The 25025-nt window shown below is 35.1% G+C and overlaps 4 protein-coding genes across 13 annotated transcripts in view; 2 read left to right on the forward strand and 2 right to left on the reverse strand.

Moving 5' to 3' along the window:
- The first annotated feature begins 103 nt into the window (after nucleotides 1-103).
- On the forward strand, nucleotides 104-11299 carry LOC129790666 (ran-binding protein 16). 2 transcript variants are annotated; one of them, XM_055828291.1, is made up of 10 exons: nucleotides 104-292; nucleotides 690-917; nucleotides 992-2683; nucleotides 4837-5332; nucleotides 6491-6702; nucleotides 6777-6945; nucleotides 7689-7766; nucleotides 9767-9971; nucleotides 10051-10170; nucleotides 10313-11299. In XM_055828291.1, exons 1-10 carry the CDS (start codon nucleotides 290-292, stop codon nucleotides 10413-10415), a joined length of 3306 nt encoding a protein of 1101 aa, XP_055684266.1. In that variant the 5' UTR covers nucleotides 104-289; the 3' UTR covers nucleotides 10416-11299. The 2 variants fall into 2 exon arrangements, with proteins under 2 accessions (XP_055684266.1, XP_055684267.1); XM_055828292.1 differs by having other exon boundaries at nucleotides 6777-6915.
- A 3586-nt stretch (nucleotides 11300-14885) lies between these two features.
- The window catches only part of LOC129790725 (cathepsin B), a 59679-nt gene continuing 49539 nt past the window's right edge, over nucleotides 14886-25025 (reverse strand). Inside the window, exons 2-3 of the mRNA XM_055828402.1 lie at nucleotides 16529-16563; nucleotides 14886-16080 (exon numbers count right to left, since the gene is read on the reverse strand). Coding sequence (XP_055684377.1) covers nucleotides 15084-16079 — 996 coding nt within the window. The 5' untranslated portion in view covers nucleotide 16080; nucleotides 16529-16563 and the 3' untranslated portion in view covers nucleotides 14886-15083. The remainder of the gene's footprint in view (nucleotides 16081-16528; nucleotides 16564-25025) is intronic.
- LOC129790671 (protein Gawky-like) overlaps nucleotides 17360-25025 on the forward strand; it is a 30067-nt gene continuing 22401 nt past the window's right edge. For 5 of the 9 annotated variants that reach the window (XM_055828309.1, XM_055828303.1, XM_055828311.1 and 2 more), the window contains exons 1-2: nucleotides 17360-17447; nucleotides 19245-19274. The gene's annotated coding sequence lies outside the window, so the exon portion shown is untranslated. Of the gene's footprint in view, nucleotides 17448-19091; nucleotides 19135-19244; nucleotides 19275-23647; nucleotides 24118-25025 lie in introns of those variants that run through there. The other 4 variants (XM_055828304.1, XM_055828312.1, XM_055828310.1 and 1 more) reach the window with 2 other exon arrangements.
- Nucleotides 17831-25010, reverse strand: LOC129790728 (very-long-chain 3-oxoacyl-CoA reductase). The gene is made up of 4 exons (XM_055828406.1): nucleotides 24297-25010; nucleotides 22036-22082; nucleotides 18933-19008; nucleotides 17831-18827 (listed from the first exon to the last, which is right to left on the reverse strand). The coding sequence occupies exons 1-4, from the start codon at nucleotides 24445-24447 to the stop codon at nucleotides 18154-18156; spliced, it is 948 nt and encodes a 315-aa protein (XP_055684381.1). The 5' UTR covers nucleotides 24448-25010; the 3' UTR covers nucleotides 17831-18153.

The raw sequence follows: 25025 nt of genomic DNA on the forward strand, positions 1-25025 counted from the left end.
CTATAAAAGAAAAATGAATTTCAATATTTTTCATTTTTGAGGTTAAGTAGCCTGTGAGAAATTGGCAAAAAAAGTCGTGCAAGTGTTAAAACGTCACGGAGGGGAAATTCAGCAGAGCTAAAAAAGCCTGCAGACGGCAACGGTTGTGGGGTTAAAGTTTTCTTTTGAGCGAACAGGAAAAATAACAAAGTTTTCACCGTTTTTTTCCATGAAAGCATAGCCGAGGCGGATTACCTCGTAGTCGCAGTATCTCCCATACATCCGGTGGACAGTAGATGAGGCAGAAAATATGGTAAATATCCCTCCGGAAGCTGCCTTTTGGTGGCTTTTCCACGAAGCAGCGCCACTGTGAATTGCGTGCTGTTTGTTGTTCTCCTTTGCCGCACAAAATGCGGCATATTTCGCAATTTTTCGTCTTTTTGGGGCCCATGTGGTGTTCTGGGGTAGTCTGGGGGGAACAGGGTGGGTCATGGGGTGATTTTGGGGGTCTCTGCGGCAACGGAGGAGGCTTTGACAGATTTGCTTTGTTTTCCGGCACCATTTTGGGGCGTTTGAATTTTTACGACCCTTCGTGCCCTTTTATGGCCCTTTTTGGGGTTCTGGCGCTGCATGGGGGGCACCGAAGGGGGTTGAAGGGTTGCTGGGGATGTGGGAGAGATTTGAAAAAATTGTGGGAATTTTATTTGCAGGAGATCCAACAACTAGAGCATCTTTGTAAGGAGATGTATGAGTCGACGGACCACGCACGTCGTGCGGAGGCCGAAAAGACTCTGGTGGCATTTCAGGATAGTCCGGATGCCCTGGCACAGTGCCAATTGCTCCTGCACCGCGCAGATTCGGGCTATTCGCAACTCCTGGCCGCCACGACGCTCACAAAACTCGTCTCACGCAACATTCAAGGACTCACCCTTGTACAGGTGCCAAGAATAACTACAAACTTCCGGAAGCTCTTTAAAACTAACCTTTCTCTTTTTGTTGTTGCGATAAACAGCGTATCGAGATCCGGGACTACGTGCTCAACTACTTTATTACACGCCCAAGTCTCCAGAGCTTCGTGATACAGGCCCTGGTGACGCTACTGGCGAAAATAACCAAATACAGCTGGTTCGACACGTACAAGGATGAGTACGTGTTCCGGAAGATTGTTCAGAATGTACAGAGTTTCCTTCAGGGCTCCGTTGAGCACTGCATGATTGCCGTGCAGATTCTCTCGCAGCTTACGAGTGAGATGAACCCAATGGTGGAGGTGGATGCGAATCTCACATTCACAAAGCACCGGAAGATTGCGTGCAACTTCCGGGATACGCAGCTGTACGATATCTTCCTGTTGTCTTGTAACCTCCTGAGTTCGGCGCGTGAGAACAACAAGAACCTCAACTTCATGGATGACGCCCAGAATGGCCTGATGACTCAGGTGCTGCGGCTAGCGCGCAATTGCCTGAGTTTTGATTTCATTGGTACATCAACGGACGAATCGACGGATGAGCTGTCCACGATACAAATTCCAACAAGCTGGCGTCCCGTTTTCCTCGATCTCAACACACTGAACCTCTTCTTTGACCTCTATGACATCCTACCGAATTCCCTGTCTAGTCTGGCACTGTCGTGCCTCGTGCAGATCACCTCAGTTCGGCGGTCGCTCTTCAGCAATAGCGAACGCGCAAAGTTCCTGTCAGCTCTCGTGCGGGGCGTTAAGAATATCCTTGAGAATTCAAAGGGTTTCAGCGATCCGGAGAACTATCATGAATTTTGTCGTTTGCTGGCACGCTTGAAGTCCAACTATCAGCTGGGGGAGCTTGTCACCGTTGACTGCTACCCCGAGGCGATTGAACTCATTGCCAAATTCACCATTCAGTCGCTGCAAATGTGGCAATTTGCCCCCAACAGTGTCCACTACTTGCTATCCCTCTGGCAGAAAATGGTGGCTTCTGTGCCATTTGTTAAGTCTTCGGAGCCCCACCTTCTTGGCACGTACACCCCTGAAATCACAAAAGCCTACATCACATCCCGTCTCGAATCCGTAGCTGTGATCGTTCGCACGGGGCAGGAGGATCTTCTCGATGATCAGGGTATGGTGCAACAGCAACTGGAGCAACTTTCAGTCATTGAGCGATGTGAATACGAGAAGACTTGCGCACTCCTTGTGCAGCTCTTCGATCAGACTGCCAATGCCTACCAGCAGCTACTCACGTGTCCGGACCCCAATAAAATCGACATGGCAATCCAGGAGGGGCAGCTAACGTGGCTCGTTTACATCATTGGGGCTGTCATTGGGGCCCGTGTGAGCTTCTCCGTGAATGACGAACACGACGTGATGGATGGAGAATTGATATTTCGTGTGTTGCAACTGATGAATCTCACAGATCAGCGCCTCCCGCAGGCTGGCTGTGTGAAGCTTGAATTGGCTATAATGAGTTTTCTGGAGCAGGTGCGGAAGACCTACATTAGTGAGCAGATGCACAAAGTCTACAAGCGCCTAAGTGAAGTGCTCGGTTTGAATGATGAACCAATGCTTCTCAGTGTCATCAACAGGAAGATCATCAAGAACCTCAAATTCTGGGGAGAGTCTGAGCAGATTATTAAGAAAACGCTTAATCTCCTCAATGATCTCTCATCTAGCTATAGCTGTGTGAGGAAGCTCGTTAAATTAGATGAAATTCAATTTATGCTGAATAATCACACCGTGAGTATTCCTTTTTAAAATTCCTATTTTATAGTTAAATCAATTAATTATTTTTTAAAGAGATTATTTAAAAATTTTGAAAATATTTGAAAAATTTCTGACCCTAAATGAAAGTTTTCTATCCCCAAAAATGCTATTGATTTGAGATTTGGAAGAAAGAGAATGTTTTCCGGCCCCTTTAAAACATTCTCTTGTCCTTAAATGAATAATCTGATCACGAAAGAATATTTTCTGGTCCTAGAAGGAATATTTTCTAGTTCTATAAAACCGTTTTCTGGCCCTAAAAAATCGTTTTCTGATCCTAAAAGAACGATTTCTAATCCTGAAAGACTATTTCCTGATCCTAAAAGAACATTTTCTGGTTTTGAAAGATTATTTACTGAATCTGCAAAAAATATTTTCTGATCCTAAAAGAAAGTTTTCTGGTCCTTAAAGAACATTTTCTAGTTTTGAAAGAACATTTTCTGATCCTGAAAGAACATTTTCTGGTCCTTAAAGAACATTTTCTGGTCGTGAAAGATTATTTACTGACCCTAAAAGAATATTTTTTGATACTGAAAGAACATTTTCTGGTCCTTAAAGATTATTTACTGACTCTGAAAAAATATTTTCTGATCTTAAAAGAACATTTTCTGACCCTAAAAGAACATTTTCTGGTCCTTAAAGAACATTTTCTGGTCCTTAAAGAACATTTTCTGGTCCTGAAAGATTATTTACTGACCCTAAAAGAACATTTTTTGATCATGAAAGAACATTTTCTGGTCCTTAAAGATTATTTACTGACTCTGAAAAAATATTTTCTGACCCTAAAAGAACATTTTTTGATCATGAAAGAACATTTTCTGGTTCTTAAAGAACATTTTCTGATCCTGAAAGAACATTTTCTAGTATTGAAAGAACATTTTCTGATCCTGAAAAAAATATATTCTGGTCCTAACAGAATATTTTTCTGGTCTTGAAAGAACGCTTTCTGGTTCTAAAAAATATATTTTTTGGTCCTAAGAAAACGTTTTCTAGTCTTGAATATTCACTGACTCTGAAAAAAAATTTTCTGGTCCTAAAAGAACATTTTCTGGTCCTTAAAGAACATTTGCTGGTCCTTAAAGAACATTTTCTGATCCTGAAAGATTATTTACTGATCGTGAAAGAACGTTTTCTGGCCCTGAAAGATTATTTTCTGGCCTTGAAAAAATATCTTGAAAGAACGTTTTCTGATCCTAAAAGAACATTTTCTAGTTTTGAAAGAACGCTTTCTGAACTTAAAAACCCGTTTTCTTGTCTTAAAAAATGTGTTCTGGTCCGCGAAGGAATATTTTCTGATCCTAAGAGAACATTGTCTGCTCCTATAAAACGTTTCCTGATCCTAGAAAAACGTTTCCTGATCGTAAAGAATATTTTCTGATAACAAAAAAAATCAGTTTCTGTTCCTAACAGAACATTTTCTAGCCAGAAAAGAAATCTAGATAAATTCTGATTTTCTCTAATTCAGAAAAAACCATCAAAATGTTTCAAATTTCTCAATTACAACCAGAAATTTAAATTCTAAAATTAATTCTAAGGATCTTTATGAGATTTGTGGTTTAGGAAGGAGATTTTATTCAAAAGAATTCAAAGAATTGCTAAAATTATTAATTTGAACTAAATCTTCAATGTCAAAACTAGAGTTTTTTCACAAATTCTTGATGATGATTTTTCTGGTTTAATCCTAGTCTATAAATTAGTTTTCCTGCAATTCCTGAGTAGCTTTAAGGCGTCTTTCTTGGTCGAAATGGACATGAAAAAAAAAGAATTCTAGCCTTTAGAATTTCCAGTGATGTTTTGATAAATTTTCAAGCTTCTTCAGGCTCTGAAACTATAACATCATTTTGTTAGATTTGATTTCTACTCTGATCTGTAATTGAAATTGAGCCTGAAGACAATCTTTTATTGTTCAAAACGTCGCTGGAAAATTGTCTAATCTTTTTTTTTATTTTTCTTTTACTTTTTCGACATCTTAAAAAAAACTTAATTTCAGTACAAGAATAAGTGAGAACAGCCTTGATTTTAGCTTCTCAAAGCTTCTTGCTCCTGTTTGACGTCTAAGTTAGGGAAAGGCTAGGACCCTCTTCTTAAGCAAAAGCTTTTACGCTTCTTTTGCGTTTGTCCTTTTTTAGAGCGAGCATTTCCAATTCCTGGGGACAAATTGCGAAGTATCAGAGATGCGTATGCGAAGTATGTTCTACTCATCGCTAGGGCGGCTCCTGATGGTGGACTTTGGTGACGATGAGGAGCGCTTCTACACATTTATGTTGCCAATGACGAATCAATTTGAATCCATTGGGGCAATGCTGATGGATGCAAATAATGGGTATCCGTCGGAGGAGGCAAAAAAGGCCCTTATTGGGCTATCGCGTGACCTTCGTGGTTTGGCGTGTGTTCTCGGTACAAAGTCTGCCTATATGATGTTCTTTGAGTGGATCTACCCCGACTACACGCCGATTCTCATTCGTGCCCTTGAGCTGTGGGGGCACGATCCCACCGTTACGACGCCCATCCTCAAACTCTTTGCGGAATTCGTGCACAATCGTTCACAGCGGCTGCATTTTGATGTTTCTAGTCCTAATGGGGTACTGCTGTTCCGGGAGGCGTCCAAAATCATCTGCACATACGGTAAGTTGGAATTTCTATTGGAGATCTTTTTTTTTTATTTTAAAGACGTTGAAAATAGATTTAGAGACGATTTGACATTTTTCTTTGAACGTTTGATTTGAATTTTTAACGATTGATTCTTTTTTTTAATGTTTTGACTTGTTTGACATTTCTTATACAACTTTAACAATTCTTTTTAACATTAACAGATTGTTTATTAACATTGATTGTTTTTCTTTGACCCTTTTCTAATATTTGATGTTTCTTTTTTAACGTTTGACTTTTCTTTTGACATTTGACGTTTAAAATTTGACTTTTTTGACGTTTGATGTTTAAAATTTGACTTTTTTGACATTTGACGTTTAAAATTTAAGTTTTTTGACATTTGACGTTTAAAATTTGACTGTTTTAACATTTGACGATTAAAAATTGACTTGTTTGATATTTCTATAATTTTAACGATTCTTTTTTAACATTAACGGATCGTTTATTGAGAGTTTTTCTTTGACCCTTTTCTAACATTTAATGTTTCTTTTTTAACGTTTGATTTTTGGCATTTTCTGTAGATGTTTGACATTTTTTCTCCATTTTTTGACTTTTCTTTTGACATTTGACGTTTAAAATTTGACTTTTTTAACCTTTGACGTTTAAAATTTGACTTTTTTAACGCTTAACGTTTAAAATGAGACTTTTTTGACGTTTGACATTTCTTTTGGCATTTGACATTTTATCTTTAGACTTTGACATTTTTAATGTTTTTTTTATCGAAACCTTATGGATTTTTTTCTATGACACTGTTCTTTTAACGTTTGATGATTTTTAATGTTTGACGTTTCTTTTCTAACTGTAACCGGTTCTTTTTAAATATTTAACGATAGTTTTTTTTTTAAGTTCGGTTCTTTTCTTTGACTCTTTTCTAATGTTTGAGGCTCATTTTATTAACGTTTAATTTTTTACGTGTCTTGATATCTCTTTTGACGTTTGGCATTTATTATGACGTTTGATATTTCCCTTGACATTTATTTTTACGTTTGATTTTTCCTTTGACATTTGACATTTTTTTACGTTTGACATTTTTTTCGACTGTTTAACGATTTTTTTCTAAATTTTGACAAATCCCTTTGTTTCATCTTCGAGGTTTTAACGAGTAATTTTTTTTTATATTTCGCTTTTTTGCAGGAAGTCGCGTTCTATCATTGGAAGTACATAAAAATCAAGAGTACCAAATGCGCTTGAAGGGGATGTCTGTTTGCTTTCTAATGTTAAAGTCAATTCTCTGTGGCAATTATGTCAATTTTGGGATTTTCAAGCTCTACGGCGATGATACCCTTGACAATGTTCTAAATACAACAGTCGAGATGATTCTCTCAATCCCACACAATCATCTTCTGGTGAGAAAGGAAAAATTAATTAATTTTTCTGTGCAATGAAGGATTTTTTCTATTTTTTTTTTGTGTGTTTACAGGAATACCCAAAGTTGAGTCAATCCTACTACGTCCTACTGGAGTGCTTAGCTCAGGATCACATAACGTTCCTGGCCACACTGGAGCCGCGTGTTTTCCTCTACTTCCTCGAGAGTATAGCCGAAGGGCTCAAGGCACTAGGTTCGATGAAATTTCCTTCTAACTTTACAGGTCAGATTGCAAACCCGAAGCACAGAGAGATCAGCAACAAAATATCCTGCTGTACATCCTCTTAATCATTTTTATTTTATTTATTTTTTCTTTCTATCTATCTGTTTTATTTGACTAATTTTTTTTTGTATACAATTCAACAATGTTTTATTATTTAGTTTTTATTTTATTTATAAAGAATTTGGGATTATTGACAAAAAAAAACATTTAGTAAAACAAATCCCAAAAATTATGTAAAAGAAAAAAAGAATCTCGTGCATGAAGAGATTTTTTGCAGTTCCGTTCAACCACACTGACGATCCTGAGGAATTTCTTGAAAGAGAGAAGAAAAAAAAGAGAAATTCCCAGAAGATTCTGGAATTATTATTTTATTTTTTTATATTAGAAGAGAAAAAAAACACCTGACAAGGAAATGAAAATTTTCCGCTTCGAGGGTTGCACTGACTTGCAGTTCTTTAGTTTTTGAGCTTTATGTGTGTCTGTGTTGTTATTGCATAGAAAAAGCATCCACTGTGTTAATATCCCTCTGCTCGCATTTGCTTTTAAATCCCTTTTGCTTCCTTTTGTCTGTTTTTTGCTGTTATTGTTTTATTTTACAATGAAAAGCCAAAGTTTATGTTTTTTTTTTACATTTCTTTGTTTTTCTTTTATGCCTGCAGGGAGGAGATTTTCCATTGAATGATTTTCTTTTTTATTTAGAAAGGGGATGAATTAATTATTACTTTGTTCCTTTTATTGCATAGATACGATGGTTTGCACAGGATGCTGCTCCACATTGGATCACATAGTTTCGTACATTTTTAAGCAAATGGCAAACAAAGGTGAGGAAGAATATTTATTTATTTTTTGTTTTCATTTTCTGTGGTTTATTTACTTGAGTAACTTGCACAGAAAGTTTCTTGGGAACTAGTTCAAAATTAATGTTAATTATGGCAAATTGGGAGGCTTAAATGAGAGCATAAATTAGGGAAATTTTTGAAGTTGCATTCCTTAAAAAAATTTTGGTTAAAATTATTGAAGTTATGAGAGTAAAGGTTCTTTAACAGAATAAATTAGTTACTTTAACCGATTTTTTTAAAACTAAATAGACAGAATTAATTCATTGAAAGCCGATTCAAATAGTCAAAACAACAGCAATTAATTGGTGAAAATAACTGAATGAAACAGTGAATATCGCTGAAGTTATTCAGTGAAAGGATAGGTACTATAACAGATTAAAACAGTCAATTTAACGGAAGTTTATTAGTCAAAATAAAAGGAGTTATTCAGTGTCAGGAAAAAACAAATTAAAATTATCAAAAGAGTTAAAGTAATTTAGTGAAAAAGATTGAATCAGTTAATTTAACAGAAAAAATAAAAAATATTTTGGCGCTACGTCCCATATAGGAACAGGGCCGGCCACCCTGTATGATGTTGTTGTTCTCCTTGCGGAGAAGTAGTGGGCGGCCTTGCTAGATACTACCACGTGTGGGCCATTTTACGGATAGGAGTGTATCAATCTCCTGATCCAACCGGTCAACGTGATCTAATTGCACGTTGGCGGATGGGGCGCGTTGCCGGGTTCTGTATTCGAACCGGCGACCTTTGGATGCGCACTCAAGCGCTCTATCCACTGCACCCCAGGCCCATTAATTTAACAGAATTCCACCTAAATTTGTTTAAAAAAAAGACCGAAATATTTCGGTTACATTTCACGAAATTCATTCACTATTTGAAGTCATTAAAATACTCTTTCGCTGAATAGAATTGTTAAATAATTCCACTAATGGAATTAGTCAAAAAGACTAAAGTTTTGACAGAAGTATACTTTAGCATTTATGAAAGATATTTGACAGTTTTTTCCGTTTAATTAACTGAACCTTTTTTAACAGTGTTGGAATCAATTCTATTGAAAATCTTTTTTTCTTTTGAAGTGTGCTTTGAAAATAGTATTTTATGGTTCACCCACAGTTGCTATAAAATTGACCAATAGCGCCCTCATCTTTCGAAAAGACTCGAGGTGGTGAATTTATTAAATTCAGCATTTTAAAGCTATTGGGGGCTGACATTGCAGACCTTATAGTCGAGACACATTTTGTGCTATAAAAGCGTAATTATGGGATTTATTCTTATTTTTTTTTCTTTTCTAACAGTAAATATTTTTAAATCATTCTTTTGTCGTTTTATAAAAGAAAAAAAGGAATTTGTTGTTCTAGAAAATAGCCAGAAAGATCTTTAAAAAAGGTCTGGAAAAGAATCTTCTTTTAAAATCACAATTAAAGAAATAAATAAAGTTTTTTATCAGATTTTAGTCCTTTTTAATTTCCTTAATTTATATATAAAAAAATAATAAATGAGTGTAAAATCTATTTTTCATTAAATTCCTTCATATAGAGTTTTATTTGAAATTTTTTAATGTGATATTAGTGCAAAAACAAAGGAAAGAAATTAATTTATCAAAGAATAAGCAATCTTCCCGATCTCTATACAATTTCTTTCATTTAAAGGTTTATTTCTGTATTATTTTTTAAAAATTATAATTAGCTAGAATGTAAAAACTTTTTATAGCACAAAATGTGCCTTAGCTAAAAATACAATAAAAAATCATTTTTAAGTTGTTAAAATATGTTTAACTTTTCCTTCACTTCTTGAGTTATGGGTTTATTTTTAAATCTTCTTTTTAATAATAATTTGAAGTCTTCACATTTGTGGAAAGTTAGTTCTGTTGAATCGCATAGCCAAGACACATCATGGTGCTATAAAAATTTTTTTTTCTTCAGAATCAACTCCCGATTGGAATAAAAAATTCAATTTCAGATATTTGTTAATATTTTCCTTTCAGTTTCAACATTCCCAGGAAAGAAAATTCGCCGTGAAGTTGCTGCACAGAACGATACATTCTTGAAGGTGAATGAACTTCATCCGGAGATCCTGCAGAATATCCTCTCAATCCTCATGAACATTATAATCTTTGAGGACTGTAGGAATCAATTTTCAATGTCACGACCCCTTCTTGGTCTCATATTGCTCTACGAAGATCACTTCAGGTGAGTTTTTTGGAAATTTTTTTTAATGACTGTTTTGAAGGATTTTTTAATGGATTTCTTTTCGTGTTTATTTTTGTAGGCAAATTAAGAATAATATAATCCGGAGCCAACCACTTGAGCGACAACAGACGATGGCTCAGTGGTTTGACAATTTGATGGAAGGCATCGAGAGGAATCTTCACACGAAAAACCGCGACAGGTTCGTGTCGAAATTCATTTCAGATTCCACCGATGAGCTGTGGGAGTGAAAAGCTTTTTTTTTTCTTTTTAATTGCTTCAAAATGTGCAAAAGAAAATGTACATTCTTCTTGATGATTTCTTGGTTGTATTTTGTTCCGTAGATTCACGCAAAATTTGTCACTCTTCCGCCGTGATATCAATGATTTACTGAAAGCAACCAATTTTGCGGGGGTCTCCTCAATCAATGACATGGTCGTTTCCTAGTGCTCCCCCCCTGATGAGGTCAATTCCATCAGCTGGATTAGCTCCAATGTGGTGTTCTTGTGAAGTCCATTGTGCAACACACAGGTGGAAAAAAGCGCTAGATTTAATTTAAAAATTAACAAAATGGTGAAGAAAAGGAAGAAAAAATTCATTTATCGCCCCAAAGCAAAAAAATTTAAAAAGCAAAATTATTTCACAATGAGAACTGGCTGTTTAGGAAATTCGTTAAGTTACATTTTCGTTTTTTTTTTCTTTTCTTTTTTTCACAAAAAAACGACCTCATTCTTTTCTCTTTATCTTTGTTTTTTTTTTTTATTACATACATACTTCACCACAAACATTACATACATGTTCCACCCATTACTTCCCAACTCCTCACAGCTCACAGAAAAAAATGAAGAAAGAAAGAAACCTCCATTAAATTCATTTATTGAGAGAAAGGATTCATGTTCCCGCGTGTAAATGTTTCTTTACCCACCCCCACCCTATTTGCGGGGGATGGTGGGAAGAAAGTGATTTTAAGAGAGAGAGAGAGAAAATATTAAAAAAATCTTGATGAATGGCTGAATGAGTGAAAGATGATAAAAAAAAGAAGAATTTTAGTGTGTGAATCATTAATAATTTTTTTTTATTGAATACTTGATGAATAAACTTATTATTATTGGTGTTTTTTATTAGAATTTTAAGTATAATGAGATGTTTATGTTCACTGAGAGAGAAAAAAAATAATGAAAATTAGGTGCATTTGCGTGAATGAGACACATTTTGGCAGTTTAGTAAGAAGAAGAAAGAAAATTTGCGAATTTGATACAAAAAGAAAAAAAAATCAGCCAGCAATATTTTGTAAGGGAAACTTTGTAAAATTTAAATTTTGTCGCAAAATAGCTCATTTTTCTATTTCTTCCCAACCCCCGTCATCACCTCACATTTTGCTCCTCCTATTTTATTTTATTTTTTTTTTAATATAAAATAGTAGAAAAATTTTCCCCAAAAAATCATCCACCAATATGTAAAAAAAAAAAAATAGTAAAATTCTTTTGGAGAAACAGTGGATATATTTTTAGTGCGAGTGCCGGAAAAATTTATCAAAGTTTTTGGAGACAAAAATATAAACAAATTGAAATTAAATAAAAATTTTAGGAGGATTTACAGTGAGAATCGAAATAAACGTGTAGTGATTGATAAAAAAAAAAGAAAAGTTTCATCTAAAGTCAAAGTCTTTTATTTCAAATGGTTAACCCTTTGGCATCCCCTTAAGTTGGTTTAGAAATAGGTTTTAGGTTGATTTGAAAAGGATCCTTTCATGGAGCTTTGAATTATCATGAAGACAATCAATTTAGGCAGACCTCGAAGCAAAATACACTACCCTCAAAAATTTTCTGAATGCACGAAAATGGCATATTTTTTAACCCATAAAAACGTCCTAAAAATCTTTATATATTTTTCGTATCACTCTTGGTAATTAAATAGGGGTTAATTAAATATATATAAAAAACAATTTTGATACCTATAATTTTTCTAGGAAGCGATTCATAGGATATTCAACTTCCGGAAAATATTTATTTTAGCTGTGTTTCTTTCAGACACAGCTTTTGTGTACCGAGCAAAATCGAAAGTCGTCAGATCGGGCTCAAACTTGGGATGAGCACGAATTAGGGTCCCCACATTCCAAAAAACGTATGCGCCAAAAATAAGTTTTTTCCGGCCGGCCGTCCGTCCGTCCGTCCGTCCGTCCGTCCGTCCGTCCGTCCGTCCGTAGTATAACGCTAAATTGCGAGAGAACGGTAATAGATAGAGACTTGCGGTAAACGGCAAAGTTTAAATATCGACTGGAAGACATCCGATTTTGATGTCAAATTTTACCCCCCACCCCCCCGTCCGCCATTTTGAATAACCTCAAAATTTTGTTTTGCCTATATCTCAGCCGTCATTATAGCTAGAGGGCTAAAATTTTGATATGTTGTAGGGGCCATCAAGAGCTTTCCAACGATACCTCATTTTCGAAAATCGGTCAAGCCGTTTAGTCAATATGGCCGCCACAATTTTTCATCGAAAATCGACCATAACTCGAAAACTGCTTGACCGATTTTGATCAACCCGGGGTCAAATGAAAGATCTCAACAAACCCTATAACTTCCTAGAACATTCGAAGTTTCAAAAATGACCGCTAGGGGGCCAAAAATCAAAAACAAAATTTTCGATTAGTTTTCGATGAATATCTCGAAAACGACGACATAAATTTTCTTCATTTTTTGATATGTTGTAGCTGACCATATTATCTAGCTTCATGCCAAAAATGAAGAAAATCTATGGATCCGTTCTCGAGATATAGCCTTCCAAAGTAGGCATGTCATATCTCGGGTTCTACAAGTCCGATCTTGATCAACTCAAGCGCAAATGAAAGGTTTCGAGAAACCCTACAAATGTCTAGAACATTGCAACTTCGAGAAATGACCGCAAGAGGCGCTAAAGTCAAAAACAAAGTTTTCGAAAATTTCGAACTCGAATTTTTCGAAAATGGCGACATAAATTTTTTTCATTTTTCGATATGTTATAGCTGACTTCGAGACCTTTAAAACAAAAAAAAATTTATGAAAATCTATGGATCCGTTCTCGAGATATAGCCTTCTAAAGATTTCTTAGGGTATGACTTTTCAACTTTTCCCGACTTTGCGCGTATTTAAATTAATTCGCGTTCTAGTTTGCTCTCACAAAATTGGTACACTGAAAGAAACACAGCTCCCGTAAGCTTGGTCAGCTTACCAGTACATTTTCCTCTTTGTGAATATCCTGCAAAGAAAAGAAAGTATCACAGCTAATATCATTTAACATTAATCGTTTTCCGAGACTTTAAATGAAGGAAATTAATACTTTGTTAGCAATAACCTTAAAATTTTTACAATTTTCCACATTTTCACTTCCGGAATTTACTACTCCCGGACAGAATGTTAAAAAAATGGAAAGGTTATGTATTTGCGGAAAATGACATCCTTTTCCGATTATTTCTTATTTTTCATGATTGAATGATATTCTGAGATAACCAGAGAACCTGAAAAAAGGCACATCCGGCTAGAATTTGAAAATAATCCTGTTCAGAAAAATTCGCGAGGTTAGGTTAATCCATTAAACCGTTGATTGTTAATTTTTTTATTGTAAATTCGATTTGAATCTTTTATTGTATTTAACACTTGGAGGATCGTGGGGCAATAAAACCGTATTAATTACACATTTTGCTTGCTAGAATTCTAACGATTGACATTTCTTTTCAAAATCATTCTTAAAAAGCAATATAAAATTCCGAATCTTATTTCGATGATAAAGTTATAATGTTAAAAATACTTTTTTTTCTTCGTATTATTAAACGTTAATTCTATCGTTAAAATTTTTTATAGTTCAACTACTGTTTTACTCGGTTTTACTGTTGAACGTATGTTGTTATAACCGTTTTAACGTTGGAAATTCCTTTTCCAGTGTTTGACGTTTGACGTTCATTTTAACGTTTGACGACTTTTTCTTTCATCATTTTTTAAACATTTGCTGGAATTTTTCTAACCCTTGGCATTTATTTGAAATTTATTCTAACGTTTGAATACTATTATTCGGGAATTCTTCTTTTAATTTTTAAATCACACAGCCAAATTCGAGGATTTTTTATTGATGTTTAACGTATTTGTTTTGGAATTCTTTTCTTTATGAACCTTACGTTAGAAATTCTTAGCATTAACACGCAGGATTGAGGTTTCTAATCTCAAAAGTTTGACCTTCATTTTCTCTTAAAAGAAAATGTTTTTTTTAAGTGTTCTTTCGACAATCTTGAAGTAATGGAACTGCCCTACACGAAGATGTAGAAATTATCACGATATATTTAAGAGATTTTATTCTGTGAAGACTTAAAAAAATTCAAATTGGTCACTTTGGCCAGCAAAATCCTCCAAGGGTTTAAATAGTTTTTTTGTATAAGGATGCGATAGAAAAACGTATTTCAGACACTCAAAAACACCCTAAATACTTTAACAGTCATTTTCCAATATCTAACGTCTCTTTTCTAACGTTTGACATCATTTTAACCCTTTAACGTCCAACGTGAAACATAAAAACATTGAAACATGCTCTCTTTTATCGCGATTTTTATTCTATGAATTTTTTAGAGGACTTTTCTCACTCCGAACGTCTTCTTTGGCCCCGTATGCGCGAATTTGATGCATTTGTAACATAGAAAAACAATTACATTCATAAATAATTGAAAAAATAAAATATTTCACGTTTGGGTCAGCGTATCACCCAAAAAACCTTAAAGGGTTAAAATCCTTGTGATGATTTTTAGTGTATTTTAGCCTGGAAATATTTTTTTTAACCTTTGGAAACATCCAAACACCCTCCCTGACTACGCCACTGCCTTCAAAAATTCACAATTTCTGCTTTTTCGGGAACTTTTTGCTGGTAGTGTAAAAAAGTAATAAAAAACTCAACTGTAGGTCATTAGAACTTACTTTTCATCTTTATTGAATGTTTTATAAGAGTTATTATCAGTTTATCATTTTGGGAGTAAAAAAAATCACAACACTCTTCAAATTAACGGAACTACGGTATTCTCGTAATTTTTAGGACAACCTACATATTATTATAAATGACCTTTGGATGTTAAAAAGAGTCACTTCGAGATGCTTTTTAGGCATACTTGGGGACACCAGCTGAGATGGAGCTCTCAATGCCACAGTGATCCTTTCCACGGAGAATCTTGAAGAAGCCATTATTGCCCCAATCGGTGTTCCAGGAGTTGGCAATGAGCCAGTAGGGTGTTCCATTTTCCGTTCCCCATCCCAGGATACGAATAGCATGTCCACCAAGTTCCTTTCCATGCACATGCTGGTAGACTCCGTCTTTGTAGTTTAGTAAATCCTCGTAGACGGTGAAGGCGCCCTCAACGGGACCATTTTTGTAGATTTCAAGACGAATTTGCTGCTCATTGCGCGACACGGAATAGGAGGATTTGCCATAATGCTTGTCATCCTTGTAGGCAACGTTGTAGTTCTCTTCGCACTTCTTGACGCATTTGGGGGTCTTGCCACCTTCTCCTTCGCACGATGGGCGTGTGCCGTTGACGTGGTGCTCACACGGGGCAATGGCGTAGGGTTGACAGCCCTGATTTGAGCCAAAGGGACCCCCACTGACGAGCCCCTTGTGCACCCAGTAGCTCCATGCTGCTCCGGGGAAGCCGCCGTTGCACCCAAAGCCACACGTGTGGCAGCACGAGACGAGATCTTCAGCTGAGAAACGGAAGTGCTTCTGGGCGTCGGAGTGGATGCAGTAGCGATCAGACATTGCCTCAACGGCTCCAAATGCCCAGCATGAGCCGCATGAGCCCTGATCGCGAATTTCATTGATTGTCGGGCAGTTTGGCCACTGTTTGCGTGCATCAAACTCCTCCGGGAGATCATCTTCCTCCTCAATGAGCAACTTCATGGGCAGGCGGAAGTTATCAGCGTCCGGATGGACTCCCATTAAACCACGAAGGTACGCCAGGGAGGTGTGTTCGGGGAAATTGCGTCCAGCACGCCATGTATCAGCCTTCTCATTGGTGATATCAATGAATTCCTGACTCAGAGGATGCTCTGGGTCAGCCCAGGCCACAGCCAGGAAGCACAAAAGTATGAAAAATCGCATTCTGAAGATAAAATCAAATTCATTTATTACATTTATTTGCTTTTAAGGCTCACCCTATTCATTATTTTTTATTTATTCATCTGTAAATGATCTGTGAGGTCATTTTCTCGCTTATCATTGACACCAAGTCTCTTTGTTTTAATCAAATTAAAACATAAGCAAAAATTAAACCAAAACAGCCATAAAGATTTTTCCATGAATTTCCTTTTCTTTTAATTAAAAAAAAAATATTTATTAAATTAAATTAATTTTTGAATAAAGGGAATTTTGTTTTAAACATTTTCATAGCCTACGGTGATTCACAATTTTTTTTTATCAATATTTTAACCTTGTTATCAGCAAAAACAAAGAGGGAGAAAAATTGGCAAAACAATGCGCAAAAGAAAATTGTGAAAAATTTGAATTTCTACGGGGAAATTTTGCAATAATTGAATTATAATTTGACTCACTTTTATTTTCTCTCTGGGAGCGTTGTTGGAAATTTTTGTCTTTTTGCTTCTTTTCACGATCAAAAACTAAATGAAATTGCGGATTTGTGATTTTCTATTGAGGAGACTGCCCTATAAAGTATTTCATGGGAAATTCAGTTCATTTTCAGTGGATTCGTCTCGTATGTCCGATGGATTTATCTTATTTCCTTCCTGCAATGTGTCCTAGGACAAAAACAAACAGTTTCAGTGACATTTTTATGTTTTCTCTGTAAAAAAATACCAATTTTCCGAATTTTGAGCTTATTTTCTCGCTTTTTCGATTTCTTTGGCTTTTCCAGTGCATTTTTATTATTTTTCTTGGCGGAAAAATCCACTTTTCTTGGATTTTTATGTATTTTTTGGCACAGACTGCGATATTGCGCTAAAACTATTGGCGGCTGCGGAAAAATGGAATTTTCTCCAAATTGAAGCATTTTTTCAGCTTATCCTGCTGCAGGGGCTCTTTTAGGGCCAAAGGAAACAAAATAAATCCAATTTTCTGGGAAAATTCGCTAAAAAACACGATAACTTTGCTAAAAACTGAAAATATGAGCGAGATTGGAAGAAAATTGTACTACCATAGGTACTTTACATAAAAATTGTTTGTTACTCGTTTTGTCCGCCGCAAATCGACGCAGCATAGCCTCCTAAGCCTGGAAAATTCAATTTTCCTACGAAAATTCATACGAAAACGCAAGAAAACTGCGAAAAATTTTCAATTCGTTGAATTTTGGCGCTCTTCTGCAAAACAGGGAGAAACACGGAGAAACATACGTTTCACGTGGTACTTTTGAAATGTTTCACATGTTGTGTTTCTTGTGGTGGAAATTTTTTCAAAAAGTGGTGAGAAAAACACAAAGTGAAAAAGTGAAAAAGTGCAAAAAAAGTTCAAAAAAAGGTAATTCAATAGTTTATTTTACATCCATTCGCAAATTGAGTATTTGTGGGGGCCATAGAAAGTGGGGCGTGGGTGGATTTTTCGTGTATTTTCACGCAATATGCGATGCAAATATTTCTGGGGCATTGAGGTTATGTTGATGTTTTGATGGATAAGAAAAATGCCTTTTTTGGCTTTTTTCTCCACTATTTGGGCTCCATTGGGGCCCATTGGTTACATCACTGTGGTGGGTTGAATGTCCAGCACGAGTTGCCTTGTGGGCTCTTCAGCCTCCTCCTGTGGATTCTGGGACAAAATGGTTGCGCATTAGTTGCTTTCCGGATGTGTTAGAAATCCATCCCGGAATCATCCTGACCACGCACCGTGTTAAAGAGGCGGATAGATTAGGTGTTTAGAAGTTTATTTTGCGCAAAACTACATTCTTTTTTTTTTAATCTCTTATTTACTATAAATTGCGTTAGAAGAGAATCTTTGGCCACGTCCAGGAGGTAAAGGTGTGTAAAGTCCCAGAGGAAAGTAGTTTTAGAGAGAGTTGTGGGGGGAAAATTCGTTAGAGAAAGCTAATAAATAGTGCTAAATCACCAGGTAAATAATCCCAAAAGTAATAAATAATCCCAAAATGGCAAGAAAATGCAGAAATTCCTGATAAATTCTTTAACAAAAGCACCCAAGGAAAGGTGATTTCTGTACGTGAAGGAGGGTGGGATTATTTCACCTTATTGGCGTCCTTCTTGATGGCACGTCTACGAATATTGGCAAGTTGCGAAAGGACAAGGCGTCTGGTGCTGACTGGTGCAAAGAAAGCCATCGTATCGATGATTAACTTCATCAGGGCATGTGGATAGTATCCGGTGGTGTGTTCAGCAATTCCAAGACGCCTCAGAGCAGCTACTACGTACTGCTGAGCGGATGGTGCGAGCCAAGTTGGGCGTTTAATCTTGGACATGTTGGTAGCGACGAATCCCGGAAGGACTGATTGTACGACAATCCCTTCTTTGCGATATTCCGTCTGCAAATCCTCCGACATTTTGTCCACAAAAGCCTTGGTGGCTGCATATACGGTCAGCAAGGGATTTGGAATCTTTGCCGCAAGGGAGGAAATGTTGATAATCACCCCACGCTTCCGGCTAACCATGCCGGGCATCACGAGTAAACACATTCCTGTCACGGAGTTTACATTGCACGTAACGAGATTCCGGAGGAATTCCTCCTTATTTGGAACATCCAAAAAGTATTCTGGATTGCTGTAGCTCATACCCACATTGTTGACAAGAACCCCAATCTCCAGCTCCTTAATTTGCTTCTCGATCGTTGCATAAATCTCCTGACCACCCGTAAAGTCCACATTAATCACCTTTGTCTCAACGTTGTGCTTAGTTTCTGCAAAGAAAAAAGAAAAAAGAGTCCCCAGACGAGGTTTTAATACATTCTCATTAAGGAATTTATCAGGAAAAATGTAATTATTAGGTACTCTCAGGTACGAACCGATTTCCTTTGCAACAGCCTCAAGCTTCGGCAGTGATCGACTAATAAGGACGACTTTCAGTCCATTTTTGGCCAGCTAAGGGGAGAGACAAGCAAAATTTTTGCATTCAGTTAGTACAGAGAAACCTCAAAACCTGGACAAGAGAAACTTTAGCAAAATTTAATTCCAGTTTTATTTTTATTTTATTTTTTTGCTACAGAAGTGCGTTTTAATTTTCTCAAAATAATTCCCCTCGTGACTCATCGTGAGCTCCTCATAAATCTAAAACTTTTTTTTTACACACACTCTTCTTCTCTATCTCTTCCACCCAGATTCAACAGGCAAGACGGCGATTTCTCTAGGTGAGTGTTGAAATTTTCTTATTTTATTTGATAAATTTTTCCATCGTGGGGTTCATTAGCATTTTTATCATTTACGGCGTTTGTTTTGAGTGTGATTGAGTGAATTTGCAGGGAGGAATGATTTTTTTATGTCACGGATTTGTTAGAAAAAGATTTTGAAAAAAAAAAACAATCGAATGATGCAAAAACTTTGATGTTTCTTGACAATGAAGGTCGGTCAATTAATTTCTTCAACATACACACCCAATTTATATTCATTCTGAAATATGTGATTGAAAAAAATGGGGTTTTATCGTAAAGACGGCAAGTAAACGAGATCTAATTTGTTATAATAGGTATTTTACTTTTTACTAAATCATCTTTTTTCTTACCAAAGGGTGATTTATTTGTCTAACATTTAAAATAAATTACTTAATGTATTCTTCACCGTACGGAGTTTAGATCTCGTGACTAGTTTTTGTTTATTTTCTAAATTTTTATACTGAGGTCAAGATTCAGCGTAACAAATCTTCTATTTTTGTTTTATAAATATTTATCATAAAGAGCATTAAAAGAGTTTTCGATTGAAAAAAAAAATTATATGCAAAATAACGATTTTTTTAAATAAAAGAAAATTTTTCAATTGCTTTTTTCTTAACACCTTAAGGACCGTAAGGAATACAGCGGGTGGAATGACGTGAACATAATTTTTAAAGGTTTCTTTAAGCTTAAATAAGAGACATTTTTCTCCAAAACTTCGATTTTTTAAATTTTTGGTTTTTGTTCTTTCTGATCCTGTGAGTCCTTGGGTGATGTCCTTTTGTGTTTTAAAAATATCTAGGGCTCATACAGACATCGTCCTGCATTGATTTTGACTCAAAAAATAAAAAATTAATTAGCCATAATTGGGCATTGTTAAAATCGAGCTATGGGTCGTTAAGAGGTTAAGCCAAAGAGAAAAAAGATTTCGCTTTGATCGCTTTGATAAATCATGAGATGAATTTCTGCAAGATTTATGATTTTTAAATATGATTAGGATGATCAGTCATTATAAAAATGCTATAAAAAACGATCAAAAAAAGCCTTCCAAATGGGGAATTTTCATAATAAAAAAAAACGAAGATTGGTAAAAACTTTTATTCTGAAGGCCAATTTTGATTTTTTTTAAACTTTTATAAAATTCTAGCTAATCAGTTTTTATGCTGAATACCAAGATGACATTTAATCTTAAAAATAATAGATTTTTTACGCTGAATGTGACCCAGAATACCGATTTATCTAATAGAATTAAAAGATTCTTTAAGCCTTTCTTTGAATTTTTGCTTTAAAAATTTCACAATTCCATGAAAAAGAGTTGAAGGGGTAAAAACAATAAACATATTTACTCATTCTGTCTTCTCAAAGACATAGTAGTCAGCACAATCGCTAACGCATTAGTTTTACAATACGTCTGTCTTGTGTTCGAATCACTCATTCTCAAGGTTTATTATTTAGTTTCTTTTTTTAATTTTTTATCATTTAATTTTTATTGTTTTCTTTATTTTATTGTTTCTTAAAGAAATGCTTTAAAAAGTTTTATTATTTGAGAAAAGAAAAAAAAAACTTGCGAGATTTGAACTCGTGGCTTAAGCGTCAATATACAAGAAGCAAGTGCCTTAATAACTTTATCACTGTCTGACTAAATTTATTGTTTTAACAATGACATTTTTTAAAAATAAATTTCTTGAATACGTAAATCTAAACAAATTACTTAAAATGTTTTTCAATTGCTGCAATAAAAAAGTTTATAATTAAGAGTTATTGCATGACGTCAGTGAAATATATGTTAGTACTAATTTTATTAAACAAATTGATTGTTAATTAACCTATAAATTGAGCTACCTATTTTTTATCATAAATCTTCTGACGCTCTTTTCTGTGCAAAAAATTATTGAAAAAAAAAGAATGAAATTCAAACGTCATTAAACTAATGGATTATGCTTTTAAATGGAATACATATTTTTTATTCCTTTTATCCCGGAAGGGAAAGACCTCTGGACAAGCAAAACAACTTTTTTTTTATTATAAAACAAAATAAAATTACCTATGTTGAGAGAGGGAGAGAAAAAAAGCTTAAAGTGAACGTAATTCATTGAGGGAGATATATAGATAAACTTGTTTGATATATCTGGCAGAACTTTTTTGTGCTAGATTAATGCTAAAAATCGATATGAGATCATCAATCAAACCTATAATAAGGTGTTTCGGCTGTTTTTTTTTCTGTGTCATTCCATCGTCTACCAAATAATAAATTAATAAAATAATTTCAGACGAAGATTTTTGCGAAAATTCCATTTTTTTTTCTTATGCCACTGACTGGTTTTCTCAAATTTTGACACCTTCAACATCTTTTTCGGGTGGTTGATGGCAAAATAAAAACTCCAGAATCTCCTTAGCGAGTCAATTAACTTGCCAAACAGACTATTATTGCTTATTTTCAGCAGAAATGTGATACAATGTGATGAGTTTGGGGCATAGAGAGGTTTCAAATTTCTCTTTTTCAATCCGTAATCTTTTTTTAAACTCCATTAAAACTAAGAAGTTTTTTTTTGGCGCTCTCACGCGAAACGCCGCACAAAAATTCCACCAATACCACCAATTTTATTCCACAAGAAGCAAAAAGATGAAGAATTTCTTGTACTTTCTCCTCACTTTAGTTAATTATTTCAAGTTCACGACGGGGCTTTGCACTTCTTGTAAATTATGTTGAAATGAAAAAAAAAAGTAAACCCGTGCAACTTACCTCATTGGCGTATGCCTTTCCGATGCCCTCCGTCGCACCGGTCACCACTTTTTGTTGTTTTTCAAGTCCGCAAATGAATATTTTTTTTTCAATGTAAAATATAGTACGGTGTGGTTGTGTATATGAAAAGAGAAGATTTATTTAATATTCACGCACGGTGCTCAATCAATTCTGAAAGAGAAATTGCATTTCTTTCGCGATAAAGTGGAGGGGGCAGTGTGGCTCAATAAAGGTCAATCGTGGTTTTTTTTTAAATTGTCTTTTGGGCTTTGTCCAGCTGACTGTGCAACTATGAGGGGTTTGGTTCGTAGATTGATGAGAGAAGTGTTGCAAAAATCTTTTGGGATTTTCTATGAATTTTATTCATGGACAATAAAGGGGGAAAACAAATGGGGAGAATGAATGTTATGCAATAAATTGCATTAATTATTAATAAAGCATTATAGATGAATAGTGGGATTGAAAGAAAATATTCTATTAAAATTTATTTCATTTTGAGTGAAAATAAGTATTAAATTCCGGAAGGAGTTTATTCGTTTTTCAATGGGAAAGTCCCTTATTTAAGAAAATAGTCGGAATTAGCATAAATTGTAGAAAAAAATGAATAGATAATGTGCCAAAGATATATCATTTTCTACTGAGAACAAATGAAAAAATACCCGGCAGATTTGCCCAAAAAAATGGAAAAACTGACGTCACTATTGTATTTTTTGTCTCTTTTGCTAGATTTAAATAACTGTTTTTTAAACAATTTATTGCATTCTGTTGCATTTTATTATTGTGATAAGTTTCAGTGAATTTTTACTGAACATTTCAATTTATTTTAGAATATTTATCCTTAAATGCTTTTAGCATGGTAATTTTCTATTTAAAGCTGCGATTTTTTAGATTTTTTAAAAGATTTTGCAATTGAATTTTCAATTTATTTATAAATTTATTTTATTACATTCAGCGAGATATTTTTGTTTTTTTTTATTGTCTAATTTTTTAAAAATTTACTTTGTTCAATTTTTGACCCTTTTCAATTTAAATTTGCGAATTCTTTTGCTAAATATGTTTTTTTTTAAATTCTGCGGTTACAATATATTTTTTAGGGATCAAATCGACGCTCCTGAAGATTATGAACCTTACTCCTAAAAGATAGGAATATGGTTCATAATCTTCGGACACGTCGAAATATTTATCAAAGAAACTCTAAATTTTTTTTGGAATATTAAAATTCATTAAAATATTAATTTATTTCAATTTTATCTAAAGTATTTATTTTATAATTTACTTGATTAAAGCAATTAACGATTTCTTTTAAAGATATTTTTACTTTATCAAAAAAAAAAACATGAAATTTGTTCATTTGTTTGCCCCTTTAGGTGCAAAGCTAATCGTCTGTATTTAGTGTATGATCAAACTCTCAGGGGCTTTTTTATCGCATTTTGCTGCTGATTTTCTTATCACAAAACATGTACATTGTATGTTGATCGTATTTGTGGGGAAAGAGAGACAAAATGGGCGCGCAGGTTATATATACCTCCCCGAAAAAAAAAGATAGGCTCTCTACAGATTAGAATTTCTTTTTTTTCTTGATAATGTGTAGTGGTATAGTCTGCTTGAATCTTCTCTCATTCTCGCGGCATTTTATTCACAACTTCGAGGCATTTTTATCAGGTGTCAACCATTTTTTTTAAAGGAAAAAAAAATAAAAGTTCTTCATTCTCGCGGATTTGTGAACGGAAAAAAAGTATTTCACATTGAAAATATCGATTGAGGTGGTGTTTGTGTGATTGGTGGAATGAAAAGGAGGATTCCGCACTGCCGGGTATTTTTTTTGTTATTTGTTGGAAAAGTTATGGTGGTGAAAAATGTTGAACAAGAAGAGTGGTATTAGCATAAAATCAACTCATTGTTGGGTTCCTTTTTGGTGTGTTAATTAATTTGTAAATTTTGCCCCAAAGTGTTGTGTGGATAGAGAGGAAAAATAACTTGAAAAAAAAAGACCTGCGGGAGAAAGGTGGCAAAAGGTCTTCACACACACATAATTGTGGGGCTCACGCGGAGGTTAACTTCTCTTCATCAAATGTTTAGAAGGTAAAGGGGGAAAAATTATGAAAATGTTGAGAAGGAAATTTTTTAGATTTAGGGGTATTTGTTGGAAAATTCAGTGAGTTTTTGGGAGAAAAATTCCCGGGAAGGTTACACGCGGGGGGAACCGGAGTGGCCTGATAATGACCTTTAAACACACAGACTGCACACACTTTAACACTTACCCGCCCATTCACCCATTGCACTCAATTTAATACGACACCCAAGTACACATGGTCCCAGGAAGTTCTCATAAATCCACGGGAGGACAATCCGGAGTAGCTGTAGGATAACAATGATGATGCACAAAACTCCAAAATAATCAAAAATCGCCATTTTCTCTTTCTCTCTATGCCGGAAAGTGTGTTGAATTTTTTTCTTCTATTTTATTTTGCAAAACTTTGTGTGACAAAACGTGCTCTCTGTGCTATATATTGATGGGTAGTGTATGGGGAAAAATATAATTCACAGTTGAAACACCGAAAAATTACACGTAGTCGGGTGTCGACTAGCGCACACACAATTGCACGATATATGAGGGAAATATAATCACTTTGGGACACCGTGAGAGTGATAAGGAGACCGTATTATGTAATGCTGCTATCTGTAGTTGAATTTTCAAATGTTTTTCTGGCAAGCATGTGGTGGTTGGTTGTATTGTAGAATAGGGAAAAATGGGGAAAAGCGAAAAATGATTTCGAAATTTTTCTTTTATTATGTCTTCTTCCGTTTTTTCACGAGAGAACGTCACAATGGCACCTACGAAGGCACCCGATTCACTTTCCTGTTTACACTAAAATGAAAGTTTTCGCGTTGAAAATTTCACTCTGCGCCGGCTGATAACGCAGAGAGAGAAAGCCCCACTCTGATGGATGTCCCCTCTTTGACTGTTCGTTTCCTACTCATTGAATTTT

Source organism: Lutzomyia longipalpis, chromosome 2 (assembly GCF_024334085.1).
Source record: "Lutzomyia longipalpis isolate SR_M1_2022 chromosome 2, ASM2433408v1".
Classification (NCBI taxonomy): Eukaryota; Metazoa; Arthropoda; class Insecta; order Diptera; family Psychodidae; genus Lutzomyia; species Lutzomyia longipalpis.

Coding starts and splice junctions, on each gene's coding strand:
- LOC129790728 (XM_055828406.1), bottom strand. CDS start 24,447: ATGGCGATTTTTGATTATTTTGGAGTTTTGTGCATCATCATTGTTATC. Junction 19,009..22,035: donor GAAAGGCATACGCCAATGAG/GTAAGTTGCACG, acceptor CTCTCCCCTTAG/CTGGCCAAAAATGGACTGAA. Junction 18,828..18,932: donor GGCTGTTGCAAAGGAAATCG/GTTCGTACCTGA, acceptor TTTTCTTTGCAG/AAACTAAGCACAACGTTGAG.
- LOC129790666 (XM_055828291.1), top strand. Junction 6,703..6,776: donor TCCCACACAATCATCTTCTG/GTGAGAAAGGAA, acceptor GTGTGTTTACAG/GAATACCCAAAGTTGAGTCA. Junction 10,171..10,312: donor CACACGAAAAACCGCGACAG/GTTCGTGTCGAA, acceptor TTTGTTCCGTAG/ATTCACGCAAAATTTGTCAC.